This window comes from Dasypus novemcinctus, chromosome 11, assembly GCF_030445035.2.
Source record: "Dasypus novemcinctus isolate mDasNov1 chromosome 11, mDasNov1.1.hap2, whole genome shotgun sequence".
NCBI classification, from domain to species: Eukaryota; Metazoa; Chordata; class Mammalia; order Cingulata; family Dasypodidae; genus Dasypus; species Dasypus novemcinctus.
The window spans coordinates 117,805,888-117,832,163 of record NC_080683.1 but is presented as its reverse complement, the minus strand read 5'-3'; the positions used below and the strand labels follow the sequence as shown (position 1 = coordinate 117,832,163).

The window sequence follows — 26,276 nt, the reverse complement described above, 5'->3', positions numbered from 1 at the left end:
AGAGTCAACCTTAATCTTACAATGCAGGAAATGTTCTGTAAATAATGAATGAATGGATGGATGGATGGATGGATGGATGGATGGATGGATGGATGGATGGATGCAGGACAGTGCTCTTGGCAGATCAATACCTTACACAAGGTGAAGCGCCCTGGTACCCGGCCTGCCCAGGGCCTGGATTGGCACAGGCCCGTATTTACTTCCCTGCCCACTGATCACCAATTTCATCCTCATTCTGAAACCAAGACCCCCAAAGCCAGTCCGTGACCAGGACCACCTGCCCGTGTGTCCCAACGCCCTGCCACACCTCAAGCTCCTCGTGGCCTGAGCAGCCCACCCTGCCTCCTGCGCAAGAGCCCCTGATGCCATGCAGCACGGCGCACCCGTGGACAGGAGACTGCCTCTGGTTGGCACACAGCTGTGGGTGGATGTGCGGCCCATAGGGAGGCAGGCGAGCTGGGAGGGGGTGAGGGGAGCAGGGGCTGGCCGGGGCTCCAACCAGGGCAGGCCTGGGGACACAACTCCCTAAGGACCTTCTCAGTGAATCTGGCTTCCTCAAGAGGGGTCCAAGAAATTCCCCCAGGCTACTACGGGTGACCAGTCCAAACTTGGGAGGACTTCCAGATCTTTCCCTGGCATCATGGCTAAGCCAGAAAAGCCAGGAAAAGCAGCTCTTGCCACACACACACACACAAAGTGCTCCATGACAACACTGCACGCTGCTCTTTCCATGCACATGGGAACTTTCTAGAGTTGAAGAGGATTTTTTAAAAGTCTGACCACTGAAGGCCAAGGTGCCGGGCTACTCTGGGTGTTTTAATTCTGGCACAGCTGGGAAGAGAAAGGAGTACCTCTGAGGTCACCAGGAAATAGGAATGAAATGGAGTTCTAAGTCCCTCATGGACGTTACCTGTACAGCCTCAGGGGCACTGAATGCTACAGAGCATCCACCAGCACGGGAGAGCTTGCCGGAAGGTTCTAGACTTTTCCCAGAAAGCATCTCGATTCCCATGGAAGGGGCCAGAGCTTTACACTGACAGACAAGGGTGCTAAGCCCAAGGGGACCCCACGAGCCTGGCAAAGGCTAAATGCCCTGGGGAAAAGGACAGAGAGCTCGGGCGCAGGCCGTTTGCGACCCCTTCCTGGAATTGCCTGCTCCAAGGTCTGCCTCCGGGGAAGGGGCGCTGCGTTCCCGCCCCCACGCCCGCCGAGGGCCACGACACCCGGGGCCACTGACCGGTCAGCATGGTGATGAGGGGCAGGCTGACATCCTCCGGGCTGCCCCAGTAGCCGGCGTCGCCCAGCATGTTCCTGTCGAGCACCTGGTGGTAGAGCTCCTCCAGCCAGGCCTGGGAGAGCACCACCAGCGTCCCGCTGCTCTGCACCTGCTTCAGGAACTCCTTCTATGGAGAGAGACCCGTGAGGGCAGCCAGGCCCCACCCCGGACAGCCCCCGGGCTGCTGGCCGCCTCTCTGCGTCCCTCATCCCAGGAGAATCAGCACTTGGAGGCAAATCAAACCGTCGCCGCCGGGGGCGGAGGGCTGCTGACACTGGGGCCCTGAGAGGGAGAAGCCCCAGACCCCGTGACATCACCTAGGACGGCTTTTTAAAATGCCCTTCAGAGCAGGTGCAGCCCAGCAGTTGAGCACCTACTTCACACTATGAGGTCCTGGGCTCAAACCCTGGGACTTAAATTAAAAAAAACAAAACCCTGCCGAAGGATGAAGGCCATTGCATTTTGCACATTTCCTATTTGATGACGTGGGCACGTTAGAGCCTGGGGATGTGCAGCGCAGCTTTCTTGTCTCACTGCCAGCAGGAGAAGGGTTGGACTGTGCTCCTGAAGGAACAAGCACCCTGCAAGAGGTGCTCGTGGCCAGGCTGCAGCCGCTCACCCGGGCATCGACAAGTCACGCTTAGCAAATGCGCGCCTGCCGTTTCCTTCACACAGGTCCCCGGACTCGGGCTGGGGGGGCTGAGGTAGGGACCACCGGGGAGGGCCCTGCTGGCCAGGGGCCACCCACCGGGTGATGCACCAGTCTCCTCGCCCACACCAGCCATCAAGTGTAGCTCTGGGAGTACTTTGGAATAAAGGAACAAGGGTTTGTAACGGCACGCCTTTGCTTTCAGCGGAGGGGGCAGTTCCTGGTGCCCCTTTGGCCCCGTTTCCGGACGTGGGATGGACAGGAGCCCACATGCCGCCACCTCCCAGCCCCGGGGCCAGGAGGGCAGCGCTGCGACTCCGCGCTCTCTGCCGCGGGCACTGCCCACGCCAGCGCCCTGGGGACCGGGAGGCGTCGGGACCCGCGCGGCCGCGCACCCCGCGGGCCACTCACCATGACGCCGGGCGCCAGCGCCGGCCGCTTCCTGTAGTAGTCGCCGTGGGACAGCTTGAGGCTGAGCAGCAGCGCGCAGTGCGCCGCGGCGTACAGGCTGTCGGCGTTCAGGAGCATCTGGAAGCTGAGGCTGCTGCCGCCGTCGCAGCCCGGGGAGCGCATCATGCCTGCGCGGAGAGGTGACGCGGGTCTGCGGGCTGGCCGGCGGGTAGCACGGGGCCTGGACGTGCCGAGAGGCCAGGACGGGCCTGGGACGGCCAGAGGGCAGACCCCCCACTGCGCGCCGCCAAGAGCACCCAGCTCCTGGGGTTGGCTCTTGATCAGCTACTCACCATCCACCCCGCTGGGAACACCGTTTAACCCCCGCGCGGCTCGGCGTCCTTAACTACAGGTAGGGAGAAGAGCCGCTGTGTCCCGTCACCTGCTCCATGGCCTGCTCCACCTCTCCAGTGGATGCCAGGGCAGGACACTCCAATCCAGACCTCAGCCCTCCTCCCCGCTCCTCCTCATCCCTGCAGCTAGCCTGCTGACCCTGACCTCCCGGTGCCCAGGCCTCAGGGCCTTTGCACCTGTCCTTCCCAGAATAGTCGTCTGCCCCTCTGGTGGACTGAATTGTGACCCCCAGTCTGGACATGTTCTTGGTTGTGGTCCACATTCTGGTAGGTGTGGACCCACTGGAAATAAGCTCTTTTCAAGACATTACGGCAGGTAAGGTGTGGCTCAGCCTAATTGGGTTGACTTGTATCGGGATTACTGGAGCGCTTTATAAGTGGAGTGAGAGTTAGAGAGAGAAGCTGCAGGGGGCAGCCAGAAACTGGAAGTCAACGCAACCCAGAAGAGAAAGGAGAAGAGCTACCGCCTGCACTGCTGTGTGTGGCAGTTAGAAATTATTTTATGAATCCCAAAAAGAAAGATGATTTGTGGGCTGTGGATGGACCAGTGAGCGTGAAGCAATTCAGGAACAGGGTCGTTGCAGATGGTATTACGTCCAGGAACTCGACAGGAGATCCCCCTGCATGGAGGTGGGCCCTAAACCCAGTGACTGTGGCCTCATAAAAAGACAAGACATGGGCAGCGGACTTGGCCCAGTGGTTAGGGCGTCCGCCTACCACATGGGAGGTCCGCGGTTCAAACCCCGGGCCTCCTTGACCCGTGTGCGGCTGGCCCATGCACAGTGCTGATGCGCGCAAGGAGTGCCATGTCTTGCAGGGGTGCCCCTGCGTAGGGGAGCCCCACACGCAAGGAATGCGCCCCATAAGGAGAGCTGCCCTGCGCGAAAGAAAGTGCAGCCTGCCCAGGAATGGTGCCTCCCACACGGAGAACTGACACAACAGACAACGCAACAAAAAGAAACACAGATTCCCGTGCTGCTGACAACAACAGAAGCAAACAAAGAAGAAGATGCAGCAAACAGACACAGAGAACAGACAACCAGGGTGGGGGGGAAGGGGAGAGAAATAAATAAATATATCTTAAAAAAAACAAAACAAAACAAAACAGGCAATGGGGACACAGAAACCCAGCAGAAAAAGCCAGGTGATGACCGAGATAGAGACTGGAGGTGACGCGGATGCAGTCAAGGAAGGGCAAGGACCGCCGCTGCTCCGGGGAGAGAGGGACGGGACCTGTTCTCCTCAGAGCCCCCGGAACCCCTGGATTTGGGGCTTCTGGCCCCTCAGAACCGTAAGAGGATGAATGTCCGCTGTCAGGGTGGTCCTGGGAAGCTCGTAGGACCCCCTTGGTCAGAGCGTGAGCCGCAAGGGCAGCCCTGATGGCCAATGGGGACAGACCCTGCCAGTGGCTTTGATCTTGGACTCTCTGACACCAGGAATCATTCCTTCTAAGTTTTGGAAGCAACAGCTCTTTCTTTAGAATATGACTGGAAGAACTGAGCACGTGCTCAGTTGCTCAGTGGTAGAAAATGAAAACTTTTGCCAGTTAGCTAAGGAGTCTACTGACGTGGAGACTCACATTATTAAAAGAGCTCTAGCCCCCACCCCCGCCCCCCGAAAGGCACTGCTCCTGGGTGTACCTAGCTCTGAAATAATTTGTCAGACTTGTTAGGCACAACCTGTTGGTCCTGGATTAGATCTGTATGCAAATTAATTTCTTAAATTACAAATAGCCGCCAAATTTTGAGATTAAAACCAAATGAGGCATAATCTACCATCTTAAGACAATCATTTTCTTGCTGTACCAGATCTAGTTCTCTGGTGACAATATTAGTAATAATACAAATAAAACAATAGCTACCATTTATTAAGTACTTAACTATTTTCTAGAAGACGTACCTTCATGCACATTATTTCATTTGATCTTGCCCAAACTCGTCATACTGGTAAAGAAAGTAGCTTGGAGATGTTAAGCAAATTGTCCAAAGTTAAACAGCTAGAAATTGGCGCTGCTCTCCTGGGCCCAAACGCCAGGTCTTTGCACGCTGCATGCTGCACTTGCTTTTACTTTTATGACAAGAATCCACTGCATTATGTCCCTCTCTAATAGATACCCCGTTTTCCGCTCATCCTTCTGACGTCTCATTGAAGTGGCATTAAATTTGGAATGACAAAATATATGACCTGCAACTTTGAACATATTCTGCTATTTGTTTGTCCCAGCTTTCGGTCACTAATATTCCTTCTCTCCCTCCATAATTAAGGAGTGCTCTGCCATCAAGAGCAGGAGGATGGGCCTGCGTTTGGGTCACCCGTGAAAATGGGAGACAAGAATAGCATAAGCGGCCTCTTCCATGCTTAAAATTATGTGGTAGTATTTCTTTTTCAATAAAAGTGATTAGTACTTGATGTAAAACATCTAGCAGAGCTGAAGAGTATAAAATATAAGAATGATAGCCCCTGCCTATCCCAGCCCTAGTGATGCCCTTGCCAGCAAGACCTCCATATGCGCAGGTGAGCGCGTTTCCCACAGGTGAGGGCATGCTTCATATGCTGCTCTGCAGCTCGATGGTTTCTAAACCTCTCTTGACCGTGGCACTGTGGATCTGCCTCCCTCCTTTGTAACGACGGTGTGCAGGCTGCACAGCTGTGTGGTGCGTTTGGTTACTGCCATATTGGAGGGCAGTGAGGTTTCTTCCCAAGTGAAAAAAGCAGAAATGAGGAAATAATTTTAGCCCTTCTGCAAGCATACCTGTGGGATAAATTCCTAAAAGCAGAATTAATACATTTTTCAGTTTGATAGATAGGGCCAAAATATCTTCCCAATAGTTCCATAATCATTTTTCTTCCCACATCATAAGCTCACTCTCACCCATCCTGGAAATGGCTGATTTTCTAGATCTTTGTCGTATGCCTATATGATTTTGCTTATTAACAGATTTCTAACTCTGTGGTTCTAGTTTTCACATAACATTGTGCAGTGGCTTGGAGCTGTGTGTACTGAATGTACTGGGGGAGAACGTGAACTACAGGGTGAACTGTTATCTGTGTAGTGCAGCGGTGCCCCAAAATGTGTTCACTAGTGCGATGGGGGTGCTGCATGATGAGGGAGGTTGTTGGTGTGGGAAGAGGGGGGTGGGGGGTGGGGGGATACGGGAACCTCTTATATTTTTTAGTGTAACAGTTTTTTTGAGATGTATATATCTTCAAAAAATACAATTTACAAAAATGATGTGGTGGGGAGTGGGTGATGTGGGAACCTCATGGGTTTTGTTTTTTATGTTTTTTAATGTAACATTCCTTGTGATCTATTACTTTAAAAAAATTAAAAAAAATAACTAAATAAAACTATTATTTTTTTAAAAAGCCAACAGGTTTCTGATACTTTGCATCGGCACGCCTTTGGCAGACTAATACACCTTGCTTCCAGATACTTCTCTTCCTCCCCTTATTAAAGCAAACCAACGAACCCACCCTAGTCCTTGAGCCTCATGCCACCTGGCCATACCTTCCATCCTTCCTTAAAACTCTCTGCCACGACATACTGGAGCCGCCTCCTTCACTGAAGACTCAGGAGCTGAGTCTGCAGCCTCCTCTCCAGCCCAGCTCCTCCCGCCATCATTCCACAGTGTCGGCACCTCCAGGCACAGCTGGCCTAAGCCAGGTCCCCTTAGATCCTTGACAAGCACGGCACCCCCTCTACCTCACCTCCTCCCACCATCTACTCACACGGGGACACCTTCTCGAGCCATCCCGATGCTCACCCCTAACTCAGGCAGCCTGCTCTCCCACCAGAACCTTTCTGTCCACTTGCTCAGCTGCTCCCACTATACCAGGTCTTGACCTTTCTCCCCACCCATCACCTTCCTTCTGCCTTTACCTTCTTCGTTATTACCCTTAAGTTCCTTTGGCCTGTCATTTCAATCCCTTTCCCGCTAACACTAAACCCCCTGCCTGTTTGTACCACCATCATCTTTGCCTTGAGAAGTAACATCCCTCAAAGCAACCAAGGATGGTGGATTTTCTAGAATCTCAAGCCTCAGGGCCTTGACTTGACTGGGGAGGGGAGCAGATGTGTGGAAAGGAAGTGTGCCAGTTCACCCCAGTCTAGACATCTCCACCCTTACAGATGCACTCTGTAACCCCACGGAGGCTGGGTGGCCACCTTTTTTATGTCTTAGCACACGTGGATGCTGCTGCTGATTGCAGCAGCTAATATCTGAGTGTTTACTACGTGTCAAGCATTATGCTAAGCATTAGACATGTGCTATTGCATTTCATCTTCATAATAAGTAAGGTAGGTAGCTCTATCCTCACATTGCAGATGGTGAATATGATGTGCAGAGAGGGTGACTGCCCATGGTCACAAAGCAGCTCAGTGACAGAGGTGGGATTTGAACTTGAACCAATTGTGACTTCCATGCCTGAGCTCTTGACAACACTGGAACTAGACACATTGGTAGTTGTATATACGTCTATTAAATTTTCTGGCAAACTGGCTTCAATTGTACCTCTTTCTATCTGAGAACAGACATGGCTAGTGATGATATTAGGAGGATAACTGGACTCATGTATGGTTTTTAAAGTAAAGTAGGGTGCTGTATCGGAAACCTCTAGTTGCTACAAATACTCCTTCTTTCTCCTTAGTAACAGGCTCATGCGTCAGCTTGGGCTGCCATGTGCCCTGTCTTCCTTGCAGTCTGGAGGGACCAGTGGCATCACTGTTGTCATGTGGCGCTTCCAGGGAGCCCCTGAGAGTGGCCTTATTTGGCTCAAAGGTGGGCCCCGAGGCAACCCCTCTCCTGCTGCTTCCCCAGCCCCAGCCAGCTCTGCAAGTGGGAAACCTTGGAGGAAGGTCAGATGTGAGCCAGGGCAGAGGGGTGAAGTGGGGGGCCCAGGCCCTGAGGCTCGTCACGCAGCCACAGGCCCTTGGGATGGAAGAAAATGCACCTCTGAAGCCACATTGTAGGTTTTTACTCTATTGCTAATCAACCTAAAACTGACTGACAAGAGAAGGTCACAGGTTGATTTTTGTCTTCCTGGGTGTTGCCCCCCTCAATTCCACGAAGACAGGGAGCTCCCTTAGGGGCACCTCCACCATGGGCGAAAAGCCCAAGGTGACAACGGCATACCTGCCTTCCTGGTTCTGCGGTCACAAGGCAAAGGAAGTGGGGCAGGGCCGCTTGGAAGTCATTCTCTACGGCTGCGACAGATCAGGGATCTGGAATTACTGGGGATGCTGTTTATGAACAGGAATTCACCTGAGAACTAAATCGTACCTATTGAAACGCTGAGATTTTTACCGCCAAGTTATTTTTTCATGGACAATTTTAAATAGAAGAACCCAAAAATAACTTTCCCACTTCTTGATGACTCAGGGCCATCCTCACCGCAACTGGCGGCAGAGCGGTGCTGGGATGCGCAGCTGCTCTTGGGTGCGCGGGCGTGGGCCAGGCTTTCCGCCTTGCCACCAGGAGCACTGGGAGCGTGGGAGCTGTGGGCCCTGCTGGAGCCCACCCCACGATCGCTCCCGGCAGGGGGGAGGGCAGTGGCCCACAGGCCCCACCAGACCCTTCCAAAGGGCAGCGAGCCCGCCTCCCGCTTGGGGGCTTGCCCACACCTCCTTCAGCTGCCGAACAATCTCACATCTGGCAGGCGAAAGGGCACCTCATCAAGCCACACAGTAGCTGTTTCTCGAGAACAAGCCACGCGCCTCGCTAGACCTGGCACGCAGCACAGCTTCCGAGTAAAGGAGGCTGGGGAAGGATTTGCGTGGGTGGGTGTGTGTGTGTGAAAAAGAGACACACGTGCACACAATACACACACACCAGAATGCTCAACAAAAGCAGGGTGACTCAAACACAGTGATATAGAAGACTCGAAGGAGAAATGTATATGCTTCCCTCGTCTCTCAGTGAGTGTATGAAAATGTGTATGAGTGTGTGTTTCTTCACACAAGCAAAAAATCCAGAGGCCACTTTTATACCTAATTCCAAAAGTAGAAATACTGAGAAAAAATATCGGGCGGCCGTAAGACTTGATTGTTTTGTCTTAAAAGAATGGTTCTCTTCACACCTGCCAGGCGTGTCAGAGAGCTGCCTGAGAAGGCCGGGCACAGCGCTTCTGCATCTGCTCGGGTGCTTGCTAGCACTGGGGAGCCTCCTCATATTACAAAAAAAGAGTTCTTCCTCACTCACACCCGCAAAGGGCGACGTAGCCAGCTTGTTAAGAATACTCACAAGCTACCCCTTACCAACACAGCATTCAGCATCGACTAAGGTTCAGTAACTGGACAAGAAGGTTTTTGTGTGTCTGTGTGCAATGTTGTTTTTTCCCTAGAAGATCAAAAATGAGTATAGCAAGGTACAAGCTCTCAAGGAGGTGAGTGTATGGAGAGAAGAAGGTGGCGGCAAGAACAAATAACCATGATAAGCACATAAAGTATAACAAATCATTACAATAAATGCAGGAAGAGCAACAACAAACATGTCTGGGCCCAGAGTTGGAAGGGCAAGTGGTGAACATGGCTCTGACTGGTCACTGCTCCTCAGCGCCCTCCGTGACACCTGAGCACAGGTCCAGGCACACCAGGGCCATGCCCCTCACGATTCTGGGGTCAGCGGACCTTTCATTTGAAGGGAAGGTGCAGTGTACCTTTGTGATGCCAGGGCATAATTTATGCGTCTACTCACTGCTTTCCTTCCATGTTACTTTCAAGAACACTCTTTACATTCATTACTATCCATGTGAAGTGTTCTCATCTCCCTCCGCACCAAAATTCTAGGGCATTATCTTCTGGCCCTCGGCGCACCAGTGTGACTTTCTGATGCTCTGGTCAATAGTCCCCACAGTCCTGGGTCATATGGTCTGCCCTGGGTCACGATGCTGCTGTCCCACAGATGGGAAAGGACTGGGAGTGAGGGTGGGACATTGCCAAACTGCAGGCATCTCCCTAGGCTTCCTGGTACCCAAGGGAATGCAGGATGCATTGGGGTCTGGCCTGCACCTGGTCCCAGATCTCATTAAAAAATCTGCATACTAATATACCAAGGGGGCACTGTTCTACCACTTGTAGACACCAAGGAGCGGCACACACTGAGAATCATGGGTGCCATTTTGGCTCAGTCAGCAACAGCCTTCTAGACTGCAGCTGCCTCTCCTTCTCGACTCCATACCATGTACAGTTATCAATCTCCCATTAGGGAAGTGGACTTGGCTCAACGGATAGAGTATCTGCCTACCATATGGGAGGCCCAGGGTTCAAATCCAGGGCCTGCTGACCTGTGTGGAGCTGGCCCATGTACAGTGCTGATGCGCACAAGGAGTGCCGTGCCATGCAGGGGTGTCCCCGCATAGGGGAACCCCACGCACAAGGAGAGCCGCCCAGTGCGAAAGAAAGTGCAGCCTGCCCAGAAATGGCACCGCGCACACAGAGAACTGACGCAAGCAAGATGAAGCAACAAAAAGAGACACAGATTCCCGGTGCCGCTGATAAGAATACAAGTGGAATAGAAGAACACACAGCGAATGGACACAGAGAACAGATAACTGGGGCAGGGGTGGGGGGGGTTGGCAGAAGGGGAGAGAAATTAAAAAAAAACAAAACCTCCCATTATAGTCCAGCCATCAGTAGCTGTAGGATTCAAATAAACCATCATGATAAGCCTTACATGGCGTTGCTAAATATAAGAAGCCCAAAGACTCATTCATATGCTTTGAACTTCCAACTACAAGCATTATGCTGATTGCTCATGGAGGCAAAACACTGAATGTTCCTGTGGATGGATGATAGCCCCGGATTTTCTACCCACCTGAGCAGAAGGTGGAGGCCAAGTTCTGGAGGGCGGAGTCCACCTCCTGCACGCTGGGGAGAGCCAGCAGCCGGGGCAGGAGGTTCTCCAGGGCCTGCACGAAGAGCCGGGCACTCTGCTGGTCCGCCTCCTGGTTCTTCAACAGCTTCAGGGACAGGGCGGCTGCACGCAGGGACCTGTGGCCCAGGCAGTCGTGCGGGGTCTGCTCCTCATCGGCCAGCGAGCCGTTGTCAGACCCGATGTCCGACACGTCGGACCGCCCTGAGTCCTTCTCTGCCGCCATCGAGTACTGGTCGCAGGAGTCAAACTCGGTCCTGGACAGGTCCTGGTCGTCCACGCTGAAGTTGCTCTCACTGTACCTCGAGCCGTAGGACCTCGTCCTGCAGTCGACCGAGAGGAAGTTGGTTATGTCAGGGTAGACAACCGTGTGGCTCCTCTGGACCACGTCCGGCTGGTCAGCCGCCTCGGGTTCAGACACCCTGACCACAGCCTCCTTGCCCTCTTGGCCGGCCGGTGACTTGAGGCTGTTCCTGTGGTTTTCGGGGTGGTCCTCGGGCGTCGTCTGGCCCAGCTCGCCCTCCAGAGTGGTCTGGCCTGTGTCGGTGGTGACGCTGATGCTGATGTCGGGGCTCCTCTCAGTCCCCGGCTCCCAGGGCGTGTGCTCCGAGGACAGGACCTTCCGCTGCCATCGGAAGTCAGCCTCGTTGATTTCCATGGAGTCTCGGCTCGACTCGGCCCCGTCCTTCAGCTCCTCCAGGCGCAGCAGCAGCAGTTGGACCTGGCCCTCGCTCAAGCCCCTGCCTTGGCTGAGCTCATCCAAGGTGCTCAGCAAGGTGCACACGCAGGACACAGAGGCGTAGCAAGCTTCGAGGCCGCCCTTGATGCACGCTTCCGTCATGCCATCCATGATGCTGCACAGCGTCCAAAAGAGAAACAGAGAGGGCTGTTTCGAGAGCAACGAGACTGGTAAAGAGCATAGGATTCTAAACAGATGCTCCAGTCCACACACACTTAAATGGTTTGAGTGATAACGGAAGTGTGCGTGCTCAGGCCAGCAGAGGACAGCCTCCGGGCACCTGCCATCGCACGCCCTCTTGGTTGGCTAGTTTATCTGGGTACAAAAATTTTTCTGGTGGGGATTTATAATCTTCCCGAGGACAGGCATTGGGCAATCTTACTCATGTATTATGCCCAGTTTTTTGTCCATAAAACAGTTATAATGGCTACACAAACATGGGCACCTTTCTCCATAAAATAAACCTATTCCTAAAGAGAGGCATGTGACTATGGATACTTCAAATAAAAAATATTTCTGTTTTCTAGAGGCACTACCTATAAAGGATTCCTGTAGCTATAGGTTTATAAATAAAACAAAGTTCTCCCTTAAAATAACTTCCATGAACAATTTTTGTAAATTTCATTTGGTACATTTGTTTTTCTTTAAGTTACCATGAAAATATGTGAAGTAATATAATAATTATTGAGATACATTGTCATACGGCTTATGGGCACACTATTAAATAGTCTCATTTCATGTAAGGCAAATTCATAAAAATTTCAGGGATTTGGAAAACCAGGTGTGGTAGTTTGAGGTTATTTATGAATTCCAAAAGGATTATGTTTGTAAACTGGTCTGTTCCTCTGGGCGTGATGTCCTTTGATTGTATTAGATTCAGCTGAGATGCCTCTGATTAAATTATGTTACGATTAGGGCTTTGACTCTACCACGACAGTAGGGTGTAGCTCAGGTTAAGTCCCTGCCCCCTTGGTAGGCTATATAAATGGACACTCACTCAAAAAGACACAAAGAAGAAGGTACAAGGGAAGAGAGAGAGCCCCAGAGACATGCAAGAGCAGAGGACTTTGATCCTGTGGCCATGGAAAGAAAAACAAGCCCTATGCCAGCCTACAGCTGATATCAGAAGAAGCTGGGCCCACAGACCCTGAAGAGGAAGGAGGAGGACCAGGCCGCCATCTTGCCTCCACATGTGGCCACTGACTCTGGTGAGAAACCAACCCTGAGTTGGACTCTTTAGGGCCTTGTAACTCTAACCTTTCACCCCAAATAAATACTGTTTATAAAAGCCAGATTTCTGGTATTTGGCATCAGCACCCATTTATACCAGGATAAAACTGTTCAGAGAAGCAGTGTTCACTAAGCAATATCGACCTAAAAGGAAAAGTATCCTACAGTTTGAGAAGATCCAGATGTGACTTTCTTTTGGACATTGATCTCTTTCTGGATTCCATTTCAGTGGCACTGGGTCCTGCCAAATCACAAAGACGTTGAGGGCTCCCGAGTATCTTTCAAGGAAAGAAATAACAGAAAAGTGAATATCATAGAAAAGCACAAGGTTTTAAAAGTATGCAATCAAATAAACATACACTTTCTGTATGGACTGATGTAATCTAAGGAAAAATTAAACAATTTGAAGCTATAAATCTTAATAAAACCAATCAAAGTTTCTTCTTAACATATAGCATATGTTGGGTTGACAGCTCTTAAGTTCAGGGCTGGTTTAGACAAAGAAAATTCTCTAAGGGATGATTTGCTTAAAAAAAATGTGGCACAGTATTATGAGCATGTATGTCTATGTTCTTTAGTAAGACTGGCCTATGAATTTTCTTTTCTGTACCCTGTCTCATTTTGTTATTAAGTTGGCTAGGCTCAAAAATTGTCAACCCAGTTGACAAGTTTTTCTTCTTTCTGTTCTCTAGAAAACTGAAATGATCTGTTTTTTGAATGTTTGATATAACTTGTTTTTAAAGCTGTATGGAGCAATGTGTTTCTGGTTTTTTTTTTTAAAGGGCAAGATTTTAAACTATGGGTTCAATTTCTTTCAAGATTATAGGACTATTCAGGTATTCAATTTTCTCTTTTTTAATTTTTAATTTTATTTATTTTTAAAGAAGCTTTAGATTACATAAATGTTACATAAAAAAATATAGGGGATTTCCAATGCCCAACCTTTCCCCTTCCAACACTTTCCCATATTAACAACATCCTTCATTAGCATGGTACATTTATCACAACTGATGAGCTTATATTGAAGCACTGCTACTAAATGTGGGCTGGCTATAGTTTACATTATGGTTTACACTCTGTTCCACACAATTTTGTAGGTTATGACAAAATATATAATGGCCTGTATCCATCATTGCAATGTCATACAGGACAATTCCAATGTCCTGAAAATGCCCAATGTTACACCTATTCTTCCCTCTCCCTCCCCACCTAACCTCTGGTGGCCACTGCCTTTACATCAATGATTCGAGTTCTTCTGTGTGCCTCCCTGGCACCGAGGGATTATTACCAAGTGCCAACTAGCAATGCATCTGGAAAAAGACCTTGACCAAAAGGGGGAAATAGTAAATACAAATGAGTTTTTATGGCTAAGAGATTTCAAAGTGAGTCGGGAGGTCACTTTGCACTGATGCACGTCTCAGCAGGATCTCACTGACTGCCACAATAAACAGTGCCTTAAAACAGCAGAGTCCTGAGGGCTCTAGGGACATCCAGACACTATAGGCAGGGCAGACAGCTCAGGAATTCAGCACCCTGTCAGTGGGCCCTAATTGGAATTTATGCTCCCAAGTGTAACAGGGTTAGTCTCATTTATAGTTTTCCTACACATGGTTCTTTTGCCCTTTTTATCTGAACCTATAATTAGCACTACACTTGTTAAATATATGTCCTAGAGACTTAAATATTTGGTCCGTTCATGGGCCAGTTGAGCCCTCAATTTCAGAAGAGTCGCAACACCTATTCTCTAGTTCACTGAACTCACCCAGGACAACTAACAAGAGATGATGATGGACAATATCCATCCCAAGGAACAGAGAGTGTCTGCAACTGTATACAAGCAAGATCGCTCCATCCATCTGCCCCATGGGATCTAAACCTCCGCCTAGTTAGAAGTGGGCATCATCATCCCCAAATTCTCAATTTTGTCTCGAGTCAACTTTTTAAAGATTGTATTATTTCTTAGGGAATTTTTCATTTTACCTAAGTTTTCAAACTTACAACTTAAAGTTGTTCAGTTTTCTTCTCTCTCTGTGTGTGTATATATACACACACATCCAACTTTTCACGTTTTAATGACTTTTAGGTGTACAATTAAGTGGTATTAATTGCATTTATAGTGTTGTGCTACCAACAGCACCATCCATTGCCAAAAATTTTTATGAGCCCAAACAGAAAGTCTGTACCCATGAAGCCATGCCTCTCCATTATCCCTCCTTCCAGCTGGTAACCTCTAATCTACTTTCTGTTTCTATGGATGTGCTTATTCCAGATATTATCATATCTATTCTAGATATAAGTGAAATCATACCATATCTGTCCTCTTCAGTATGGCCTATTTCACTCAGTATAATGTTTTCAAGGTTCCTCCACATTGTAGCATATATCAGAACTTTACTCCTTTTTACCACTCAATAATATCCCATTGAATGGATGTACCACATTTTGTTTATCCATTTATCTGTTGATGGACACTGGGTTGTTTCCATCTTTTCGGGTTTTTTAATAAATCTGTTATGAACCTTGGTGTTCAAACATCTGAGTCCTCCTGCTTTCAGTTCTTTCTGGTATACTTACAAGTGGAATAGCGTGGTTGCTTGGTCACATGGCAATTTTATGTTTAACTTTTTTAAGATTTATTTATTCTCTCCCTGCTCCCCCATTGTCTGCTCTCTCTGTCCATTTGCGGTGTGTTCTTCTGTGTCTGTTTGTATGCCCATTAGGTGGCTCCAGGAACTGATCCTGGGACCTTCCAGAGCAGGAGAGAGGCGATCATTCTCTTGCGCCACCTCAGCTCCCTGGTCTGCCATGTCTCTTATTGTTTCTCCTCTGTGCCTCTTTTTGTTGCGTCATCTTGCTGCATCAGCTCTCCACTGGGCCAGCACTCCTGCATGGGGCAGCACTTCTGCACAGACCAGCACTCCATGTGGGCCAGCTCACCACGTGGGCCAGCTTGCCCTCACCAGGAGGCTCTGGATATCAAACCTGGACCTCCTTTATGGTAGATGGGAGCCCAACTGCTTGAGCCACATCTGCTTCCCATGTTTAACTTTTTGAGGCACCAGTGCACTATTTTCCATGGCTGTTGCACCAGTTAGCATTTCCCCTACCAGTGTATAAGAGTGGATGCTTTGTGAGCTGAAGCCCTGCACGTCTTGGTCTCTAGGTTGCCAGCACTCCCAGGTGATTGGTCTTGTCCCATCAAGGGCTGCTTTCAGGGCAAGCTGGCCTGCATCAGTCTTGTGCTCCCGGGGCTGCGACTCAGGGGCTGGTGCTTCATTCCAGCCCTGCCCCTGCCAAATGGCCTTGGGAAGCGAGGGAAATCAGGCAGAAGGGAAGACACAGCTCGCTTCACTTGCAGTCGCAGAGAGATTATTTAAATACACGCAGTAGAGCATGCATGTGGCGTTCGGGTGTCAGGTGGCTCTGCCGTGGAGCCTGTCAATTCAGAGGGGAGAGAAAGTTGGCTGCTTCTTACAAAACACGCTCTTTGCAGACATCCTGTCCCTGGGTCCACCTGCCATTCAGTCCAAATATATTAAACCCTTATTCGGACTCAAGCATCGCAGCGTTCGGTACTGACTAGGGGGAAGTGCACGAAAGCAAGGTTTACAGAAGTACACGTGATGACACCAGATGCTGGCTCCACATGGCACTGCCAGGTGGCCGGTCAGTGGCTGGGTGGCATGATGGAGTTTAAAGAAGAGCAAGATGGGTGATGGGCGTGGGCAGAGGCTGTAGAAGGAGGCTTCCACGGGCAGGGAGGCGGTGGCCGTGAGTGGACCAGGCGCGCAGCTTGGCCCCGCTCCTCACGGGGTCAGGCTCGGGCCAGGCGCTCCTCCCCTGGGGCCTCAGCTTCCTCCCTGGGAAGTGGTGCAAGTTGAGCTGCCATCCACCACTCAACTCTGCTCCGTGGACAAGGCCCACGGGCTCAGGGGAAGGGAGTCTGGGTGGGCAGATGTGGCGAGATGCACCCTGGACGATGGGGGGCATGAGCACAGTGACAGGAGACTGGACACCAGGCAGAGAAATTCAGACTAGATGGGAAAGGCAGAGGGGCCCTTACAGGGTCTTGACCACAGAGAAATTTATGGACGAAAGTTCTAGCAAGACAAAAGGAACCCAGTAGAGTGCAGACTGGGAGGCCAGCAGGGTGGAGGCACTTCTCCAGGCAGGAGGCAGGGAAGGCCAGCTGTTTTCAGCTTCCAGATGTGCTTGCCTCTTCCTTAGGGTACCGTAAGTACACCAGATACTGGTTTAACACTTCCGTACTTAAACTCTGTCTCACTTTAAACTCAACCTTTGGAATATTTATTTATTTTTCTCTTTAGGAGGCACTGGGACCTGAACCTGGTATCTCCCATGTGAGCAGTGGGTACACAACTGCTTGAGCTACATCTGCTCCCTGCTCATTGTCTTGCTCATTGTTTTTGCTCATTGTCTGCTTTTTTCTCTTTGCTCATTGTTTTTGTCTGATGTCTGCTAGTTGCCTGCTTGTTGTTTTTCTTCTTTAGAAGGCATCAGGAACCGAAGCCAGGACCTCCCATGTGGGAGACGGGCACTCAACTGCTTAAGCCACATCCATCTGCTCGTTTGTTTTTTTGCTCATTGTCTGCTCATAGTTTGCTCGTTGTATTGCTCATAGTCTTTGCTCGTTGTCTGCTCATTGTTATTTTCTTGTTGTCTGCTAGTTGTTTTTGCTTGATGTCTGCTTATTGTTTGTCTTCTTTAGGAGGCACTGGGAATGGAATGTGGGACCTCCCATGTAGGAGCGGGTGCTCAACTGCCTGAGCCACATTTGTAACCTGCTCATATGTATTTTTGCTCGTTGTTTGCTCATTGTTTGCTCATTGTATTGCTCATTGTTTGCTCATTGTCTGCTTGTTGTTTTTGCTTAATGTCTGCTCATTGTTTGTCTTCTTTAGGAGGCACCAGGAACTGAACCAGGGACCTCTCATGTAGAAAGTGTGTACTCAACTGCTTGAGCCACATCTGCTCCCCTGTTTATTACTACTTAGAGATGAGAATAAGTTCAGAGTTAAATGACTTACCCACCTAACTTAGCAGTGAGTGGCAGAGAGAGGATTGCTCTCCTAACCCTAAACTCAGGCTTCTGGAAATGGGTGGCTGAACCAGCCTCGGGAAAGTTCAGCAATGCGTGTGTCACTGAAAAGATCAGGGGCTGAGGGCTGGCTGAGCAGATGGGCCACCTTTCTCCTCTCTGCTCTGGCCTCGGGCTCCTCACTGGTCTCTTCAAGCCTTGGTTTCTTGGTTGGAGCCCTGGCTTCACACTTCTGGGCAGAAGAACCCCCGCTGGAGTAAACCTGTGGGCCTCTCCTGCTCTCTGGCTTCCCGCCCGGGGGCCCTTGATCTGACTGGTATACTCAGTCACCCCTCTCATGTGCGATCAGCCCCTCCTTGTCCTCTCCCTGGAGCTCTGCCTACCCGACCCGCTGCTGTCTGGGTGGTGGCCAAGCAGTCCCTGCACTGGCTACCAGCTGAGGGCGAGTGGTCAGAGCTGACTCACTGGGCTCCATCTGCTTGAGTCTCTGACAAAGGCAACAGTCCACATCGATTAAAAATAAAACCAAAAACTTCACAGAGTTATCACCAACATTGGAGATAAGGAATGTGCAGTGCCTGGCACATAGTAGGCAAGAAACAAATGACAGCTCTCATTGTGTGCTCATGGATTCTTTTAAGCAGCAACTGAACGTCCTCTTTCCTTTCTAGAAACTGGCGTCAAAATTTTCCATTACTTATTACAGCCCAGTCCCATTAAAATAACACCAAGGAGTGGTTCAAATTAACCTTTTTAGAGACTGGCTAGTTGCCAATAGCGCTGACAATAAATGAACCATCCGCAGAAGGCTCTTGACGCTCTTTTCTGGCATTTGGCGCCCAAAGCAAATACAATTTGACTGTTCTAAACGAGGGCCCTGATACAAAATGCTGGCCACTCTTCTTGTGCATTATGCGACAGAAATGTAGAGGAACCCCTGTGGTAAGTATCTTCAGAATAGTCCCCAAAACTAGAGGCCTGCTGGGATGGCCATGCCAAGCCACGGCCTGCACGTGCTTCCGGGGAGAAGGGCAGCTTGCAAGGAACGGGCAGAGGGGGTGCCCTTAGCCATGAGACTGAAAATCCCTCTTGTGACCAACGTGGAGCCTGAGTCCAAAACATTTTGAAATCTAATTTTGGTGGAGGGGGCTGGATACACGTCCGTGCCACCCCGGCGTGGCAGAACGACAGCCCAGCCGGGGCCGGGCTGCGGGATGAAGGGCTCCGGTCCCCCTGGCACGCCCCCCCGGCCCCCGCCCGCCCGCGGGGCGCCCACCTCCTTCATGATCTTGATGGCCTCCACGCGGTGCTGCGGCGGCGGGTAGAGCAGCACGCGGTGGTAGAGCGACTGCAGCACGGGCTTCACGCCCTCGGCGGCGCCCACCAGCCGCACCAGCTCGGCCGCCGTGTAGTAGACGGTCCTCGCCACGGGCCCGCTCAGCGCCGGCGCCGCGCCCGAGCAGCCCGAGCCCCGGCCGTGGTCCGCCACGCCCGCCGACGCCGCGTCGGCCTCCGCGCCCGGGCCCGCGCCGTGGGCCGAGGTGATGGTCCGGTCGTGGACCGGATTCCCCAGGATGGCGATGAGGGCCGGGCACAGGCTCTTCCTGGGGGAGGAGGCGGAGGAGAGAGCAGGGTCACGGCCAGCCCAGGGCGAGGCAGGGCCCGTCCCGCGGGGGGCCGCCAGGAGAGGGTGTCCCTCGGGCTCCCTGCTGGTGACTGCTGGCCCAGCACCCTGCCTCTCCATCACTCCTGGGGAAATAAGAGCAAGCTCAAAACCCCAACTCAGGTGAACGGGATAAAGAATCAGGAAGTAGAAGGAAGCCGTCCCACGCGGAGTTAGTGCCAAGTGGCTTAGGTCTAAAGAGCCACTGCACCATAAATGACACAGTTCCCGGGCCTTCTCAGTGGAGAAGTTAATTTCCAATTCCAGCCTAACGCTCACTGTTGGATTTCTTCCCTGGAGTCAGTGCTCTGGCCTCCAGCTCCCCCCACGGTGGCCCTGATGAAGTGACAGGTGCTGAGACAGAGAAGAACAGGCCTGGGCAGGGCCAAGAACCAGGTTCCAGGGCTCTCGTCCCCCTGCATGAGCTTCGGGACCTTCATAGCCCAGCAAGGCTCCAAGCGCAGGTCTCCCGTGGGCCAGGGTACTGCAACAGGCGTCAGTTTCCCTCTGCACCTGGGTCTGATGCGCGCAAGCGCAGCACAGCGTCTGCCCTACTGCCCTTGAACAGCTCACACAGATGAGGCCTCGGGCGGGGAGCGGGCGCCGTGGGCAGGGACCCCCAGACCCGTGGCAGGCAGGTGCGCGGCTGGCCCGGGGTGGGCCGAGGGCCGGGTGCTCACCAGATCAGGTCCGTGAAGCCCCGGTGAAGGCGCATGGAGCACGAGGAGCTGCTGAGCACAGAGAGGATGCACTCGGCGTAGAGGAGCTGCAGCTGCTGGTTCTCACTGCGGGAAAGCCACACACACCAGAGGCACAAATCAACAGCCATGCGGGGACACACAGAACACGTCAGCACTGCAGAACCTTACACCTGAGGACCTTCCATGGAGACCACGTGCCACCCTGAATCTGTCAGTGCTTGACTACGCTGTGTCTGGCTCGGATTCTTCATTGACGACAGTGTGGGCTCCACAGGGACATGGTCTTTCCTCCTAATTATCCTTAGAGATATTAATAGTCCCTACCTCTGGACAGAAAGAGGTGCCGACCCATCTCCAAATGGCCCTCCCTCATTCAAAGAGAACGTACAACGAGTGAAAGGACACCACTGTTCTGGAGAAGGCAATGCCCCTTGGACTCGGACGTTCTCTTGCAGCCATCGGAGGGTGGGAGGAGAGGTGGGCAAGGGCTGAGCCTCTAAAAAGCGCATCTGCACAGACGAAGGTGGTGGCTGGAGCAAGAAGGGCAGCAGGTGGGGCCAGGCAGGAGCTGCCGTTGCTGGGCTCTTCGCCTGCAAGTTTCCCTGCCCTGGTGACCGAGAAGGAACTGCTGACCTGGAGCAGCACTTTCTGGGGGCCAGACGGAGGAGCAAGCCAGTAGCAAGAGCCCTGGGCGGGGAGGGCTACAGATGCTCCGTGTCGCCAAGGTTCCCAGAGAGCACACGGGAGGGCACCCCACCCCATGTGGAGAGGCCCGGGAGCATTTCCAGAGGAGGTGGCATTTCAGTGGCCAGCCACGTGAAGGCGTGGGGGAGCGCGTGTGGGGAGGGCGCGGGCAGGGGGGTTTAGGTGGAGAGAGTGTGGTCAGAGCAGGGGTGTGGGGAGGGTGCGGGCAGGGGGTTTAGGTGGAGAGAGTGTGGTCAGAGCAGGGATGGGGCTGCAGGGGCAGCTGGCCAGCTCTGGAAGGGTCTCGCCTGGACTTTCTTCTGCAGGAAGGACAGCGACCCCATGAGCTTATGTTTTAGATCGTTCTGGTTGCTATAGACAGGACAGATCGGAGGGGCAAAAGAGGACCACAACATAGATTAAAGCCAGACTTTTAAAGGCCGTTCCGGAAGGCCACTGCAGGACTGCCTTTGCCACAGAGCTCAGGCTCATCCCTCCGGCCAGTCACTTGAGCTGCTTTTAAGAAAACTAATTAGGAATCGCCCTATTCAAACACCTCTCTTTCTCTGTCCATCTAGAATTTTAAAAAAAGAAAACAATTAAGCAGTGATGACTTCCAACTTCTGAAATCATTGGAAATAAACCACAGGAAAGCTATGAGCCACCCAGTTCCTTCAGGCACCCGCCAAGTGTGCCTGGCAAACACCGAGCACCAAGTCATCAGACCCGCACGGGTGCCATGGCCAGGGGGCTCGTGGCCTCGTGAGTCAGGGGATGGGAGGAGCTGCGTGGACTGTGATGCCTCCCCCACCCCTCAGCCCCCCCCCACGGGCACAGCAGGTGGCACCACTTAATACAATTTCCCAAGCCTCCTGAGAGACCAGATGTGTCAGGGACACACACCCCACCAGAGCTGGCAGCCCTGTGAGTGCCTGGGCACTGGTTCTGGCCATGGTTGTCGAGGCGAAGGGCTGACCCCAGTGCAATTCAGAAGGCAGGAAGGGCAGGCTTATCTAGTGGAAACCAAAGGAGCCAGGGGAGTGGAGCCAGACGCAAATAAAAGGTCGCAAACCCTTAATGGAAGGAAGAGAGAGACCAGAGAGGAGAACCGTGGCCCTGCCTCCTTTCCACCACCAGAGCCCGGAAGCCATGGCACAGGCCCTCTCACAGGTGGCTGAGGAGGTGTCCCAGCAAAGACGGCTCGGGCATGCTGCATCCCCGTCACCCCGGCTTCTTTGGCAAGAGGACCCCCGCCCCCGAGGTGAGTGAATCACGATGAGAAACCCCACAACCAGAGCACACACATCTAGAGGCAGAATTACCACCAGGAGAATTGCACTGCAAGCCCAGCCCCGACTCTGATTGAAATAGATGACGTTTCTATGCATGTGTGTGTGCACGCACGTTTGCAATGTATGTTTGTGCAACGTATTTTCCTAACAATCTAAACTCATGCTTCTGATGTTAGAAGCTCAATATTCCTACCGCATCATAAAAAAAAAAAATAGCGCAAACAATTCTGAAAGCCAACAAACCAGTTTTGTGCTAATATTTATCAAGCATTTAGTTACAGCATGGCAGGCTCTGTTCTGTAAAAACAAAAATTCACTTATAGCAGTTACTTTCTAGAAAATATCAAAATGGAATGCATATAATAATTCCACAATTGGGATAACCTGGCACCGTCCCAGGTAATCTAGGTGAACTGTCTCCCTATAGCCTGGGTCCCAGGAGCTGAAGTGGGAGCTGTCAGCTTGTACAGAACCTTGGGCTGGAAGCCCCGGCTGGGCCGAGCTGAAGACACTCGTGGCCAAGGAACAAGGGTGCTTTTTGCCTTCGCCTACAGACCTCTAGACTCATTCTGACTTGTCCAGATGCTAGTTTTAAATTATTAATTAGTATAACTATCATGAAACTTCCAATTCTTATGCTTAAAAACGCTACACTTTTCCCCTTAGCAAAGTACTCAACATTTTTTTTTTTTAGCTCATTCATTTCCCACCTGCTAAGTATGAATACAGCCTTTATACATTTTGAAGTTCTGGTGGCCTTTGTTTTACTCCCTGACAATGTTAAGTCCTGAAGTGGGACAAAGAAGACTTCTGGGTGGCTGGCAGCTGCCTGGGGGCTACCAGGATTTCACAGAATATAAATAACTGTGATGGAAGGAGATGAAAGCTAATTCACAATCGTGATGCAACAGAGATTTTTTTAAAAAAGATTAGTGAGACTGACCAAATGCCTCCTCTTCTCCAGGAGCTCATGCCTGTCCAGGAGCTCATGCCTGTCCACTCCTCCCACCTGCCATGTGAAAGTCAAGATGCCCAATGGTAGAACTGCCCCTGCTTCTCACAGCACGCAGTCCTTAAACACAACCCCATGCCCTTCAACCCACCCTCCAACCGCCTGACTCAAGCCAGGCCTCTGTACATCTTCTACCGAACATCCTGGCACCCAGGTGTGCAGGCCCTTGCAAGCCAGTTCATGAACCTAGTTCTGTTGACCCCAACAACAACGCCCCTAACAGAGGTCCTTATTTTATAGCTGGGGAATGGTGGGTGAGATCTTCTCCCACAGTCAAAGCTTTTCAGTGCCAGGACTGGGGTCTTATTTAGCCCAGGAAATCCAACCCATTGGGTAATGCTGCAGAGTCAACAGTGATGAACACTACTCTTGGGTAGGTCTCAAGAGAAAACATGCCAAAGAGAGACACATTCCAACTGTGACTTGCCAGTCAACTCTGCTAAGGTGGGCAGACCTGGGCAGGTGGAGGGGACTTGGGTGGGCCAGGTATAAGCACTAGATGAGATTGGGCCATGGCCATGGTTGGGTCCAGTGATTAGGTCACTTACCCAAACCGAGATCCCAAGAGGGTGAAAAAGGGTGGCGATGGTGATCACACAACAGGCTGGGACTATGGGCACCCTAAGAAGGGCTCCTGGAATTGGTGCTGGAGCCCAGAAATTAGGGTGACTTTCTGAGTCCCAGCCTGCAGCTCCAACTCTCCACAGTAGGGCAAGGTGGGGATGAGCAGGTGCAGGGAGGGGCCCTCCCCTCTGCGTTGACCACTCTTCCCGAGGGGGCCTGCCTCGAGACCAGGAGTGGGAGAAATTTGAGGCGGGGGCTGGAGAAGTTGAGTGCCATTTCTCTGTGGCTTCCACCAGCCCCCATTAAGTAGGGCTCTTGTTTCACGTGCCTAATGTCAAGGGAGCTTCATCTGGTTGACATACACAAGGGACCCAAGAAGAACAATGGCTAGATTGATGGAGAGACCATTTAGCCCCAACATTTAAGCACAATTCTAAGCTTGGCTTAAAAATAACCCCGATTTTCTATAAAACCAAAACCCAAACAAACAATAAAATCAAGTTTATGTCATGTTTCCGGCAAAGTGAGAAGCCTTTCTCACGTCTGCAACTGGACCCAACTCATTGCTGTGTATGAAGTTCTATGAGTAAGAATATTCTGAATTTTTCAATGTTCTAGCTGCCTGTAAATAATAGTTTAATGTGTCTTTCATAACTTAAAAGGCATTTCAAAATCTGACTGGGTTACAATGTTGCAATTAACTATTACATGTAGCTGGCTGAGACTTTTCATTCCACCTTGGGAAGTCTGGCTTTTTAATAGCTTGGCTTGAAGACAGATGCACCAGTTATCTCATTAACTGGTGGCGTGGAGAGCTGGAGCAGTAGACAGCACTTTAATGAACTAATATCATCAATTAAACTGGCAGCCAAAAATATGAAAAGGATGTCAAAGTCAAGGTAACCTGCCCTTTAAGACGTGTGTGAACTCGTCTATGAAAAACCACCTGGCCCAACCCCCTCTCTTCACCCAGGACAGCAAGGTTTGGTAAGAAGACTCATTGAAGGTCACTGGGCTGGAATATGCCCGGGGCAGGACTAGCCCTCGTCAGAGCTCCTGATGACATGGGCTGTCCCCTCAGCTTCATGCTGGAGGGGTTAACTTTACTGTGCAAGGTATTGTTTTTCCATTTTACACATCAGAACATTGACACATCAGCCAATTGCCTTCGGTAAAGGTATTCGGAAATGTAGCCTTGTCTCTCCCATGTTCCTAAGAATATTTCCCACGAACAACAGGTGAGACCAATGGGGAGCTGTTGGTTTTACCATCTTCCAACATCATATGATCTAAAGATGCAGATAAAAGTTATTTCAGAAACAGACTGTTGGCCTCTAGGCTCAATGGCGTTTGAAGCACTTACTTTATGGAGGCTTGCAGCTTTTCGCACAGGACGGTGAGTACGGAGACAACGTCATCACAGAGCGCCTCCACAGTGGACCCTTCAAAGCAAAGGGGTCCAGGCGTTAGGCCCCGGTGGGAGGCACCAAAAGCCACAGTCCTTCCCACCCTCTGCTTTTGATGTCAGCAACCAGGCCACCAAAAGGGTCAGGCTACAGCAGAGAAGATGGGAATGGAACGTAATCATTTAGAGAGATGGTTTCTAATTATAAATAAAACTCATTCACAATTAAAGGAGATATGACTAATTAAAAAAAAAAAAACAATTTTCTCAATTTTTTGGCAGGGGGACAAAATGCCTATCCCTCGGATCTCCCAAGCTTCTGGGTGTTCTGCGCAGTTTTGACTTGTGTCCCAGAGGGACAAAATATGGCAGAAATTGGGCTTTGGGAACTAGGAAGAAAGATGGGTTTTTGAACTACGAAACCAGGGAAAGGGTGCAAAAATCACTGAGTCATCCTCTTCATCTACTTTAACTATTTGTCCAATGTCAGCTGGGTCCATGGTCTTTGTTGTTAATGGAGAAACCGCCAGTGTCCGAAAATTAATTTTTCTCTCCAAGTATGTTCTAGGGTCCAGAAAGTAGCACCAAAGCTCCCATAGAAGCAATGCGGGAAGGGGGGAGTACTAGGGAAAGCTGGAATCTATTCAAGTACTGGTCTACAGTTTAATGAGCTTTGGCAAAATGTGAAAAAACTGCTGATTTCCTAGAATTGTTATTTGCCAAGAGAAATAACATATAAAAAATAAATGCCTGTAAAGATCTGTACAAGTGTTAGACTTACTGAGCATAAGTAATTGATAAATAAGTGAATGAGCATGAGGACAAGGAAGAGGAAAGAAAAATGGCAAGAATGTAAGAGAGAGAATCAAAATAAAGTTGGAGGAGAGCAGGGAAAAGAAAAATAAGTGATTGGTTGTTGGAATTTAGTATCTTAAGAGCAGGAAAAAAATAGAGAAAAGCTTTGATAAAATGAAAAATGATAAAATGTAGTTTGAAATGAGCAAAACCCATAAGTAATCCTTAGATTCAGTTTTAGATTAATTTCAAATCCATCTTCCATCATTTTTAAAAATAAAGATTTATCATGGATCAAGACTTAAATCTCTTTTTTAGTTTATAAAATCATCCTACATTAAAATGAAGATTTTATGAGAATTGCAATAGTCAAAAGAGAGGAAAAGACAGTGGGACTTGAAACATATAACTGAGATCTTCAAAAGGTAAAAAAAGATGGTGCAACATTTACAGGCCACAGCCCCAAACCATAGTAAGATGTGCCTAAGACCACACACGATATCGATGATTTCTTTCTCATTTGTTTTGATTTGTCT

General features: G+C 50.5%; 1 protein-coding gene across 1 annotated transcript in view; it reads right to left on the bottom strand.

The window, feature by feature from the left end:
* Positions 1 to 26,276, bottom strand: part of ARFGEF3 (ARFGEF family member 3) — a 149,565-nt gene that overhangs the window by 52,296 nt on the left and 70,993 nt on the right. The window contains exons 8-14 of the mRNA XM_058307546.2: positions 24,904 to 24,982; positions 19,968 to 20,072; positions 18,901 to 19,228; positions 12,731 to 12,843; positions 10,540 to 11,450; positions 2,337 to 2,503; positions 1,238 to 1,403 (exon numbers count right to left, since the gene is read on the bottom strand). Of these exons, the coding sequence (XP_058163529.1) occupies positions 1,238 to 1,403; positions 2,337 to 2,503; positions 10,540 to 11,450; positions 12,731 to 12,843; positions 18,901 to 19,228; positions 19,968 to 20,072; positions 24,904 to 24,982 (1,869 nt within the window). The remainder of the gene's footprint in view (positions 1 to 1,237; positions 1,404 to 2,336; positions 2,504 to 10,539; positions 11,451 to 12,730; positions 12,844 to 18,900; positions 19,229 to 19,967; positions 20,073 to 24,903; positions 24,983 to 26,276) is intronic.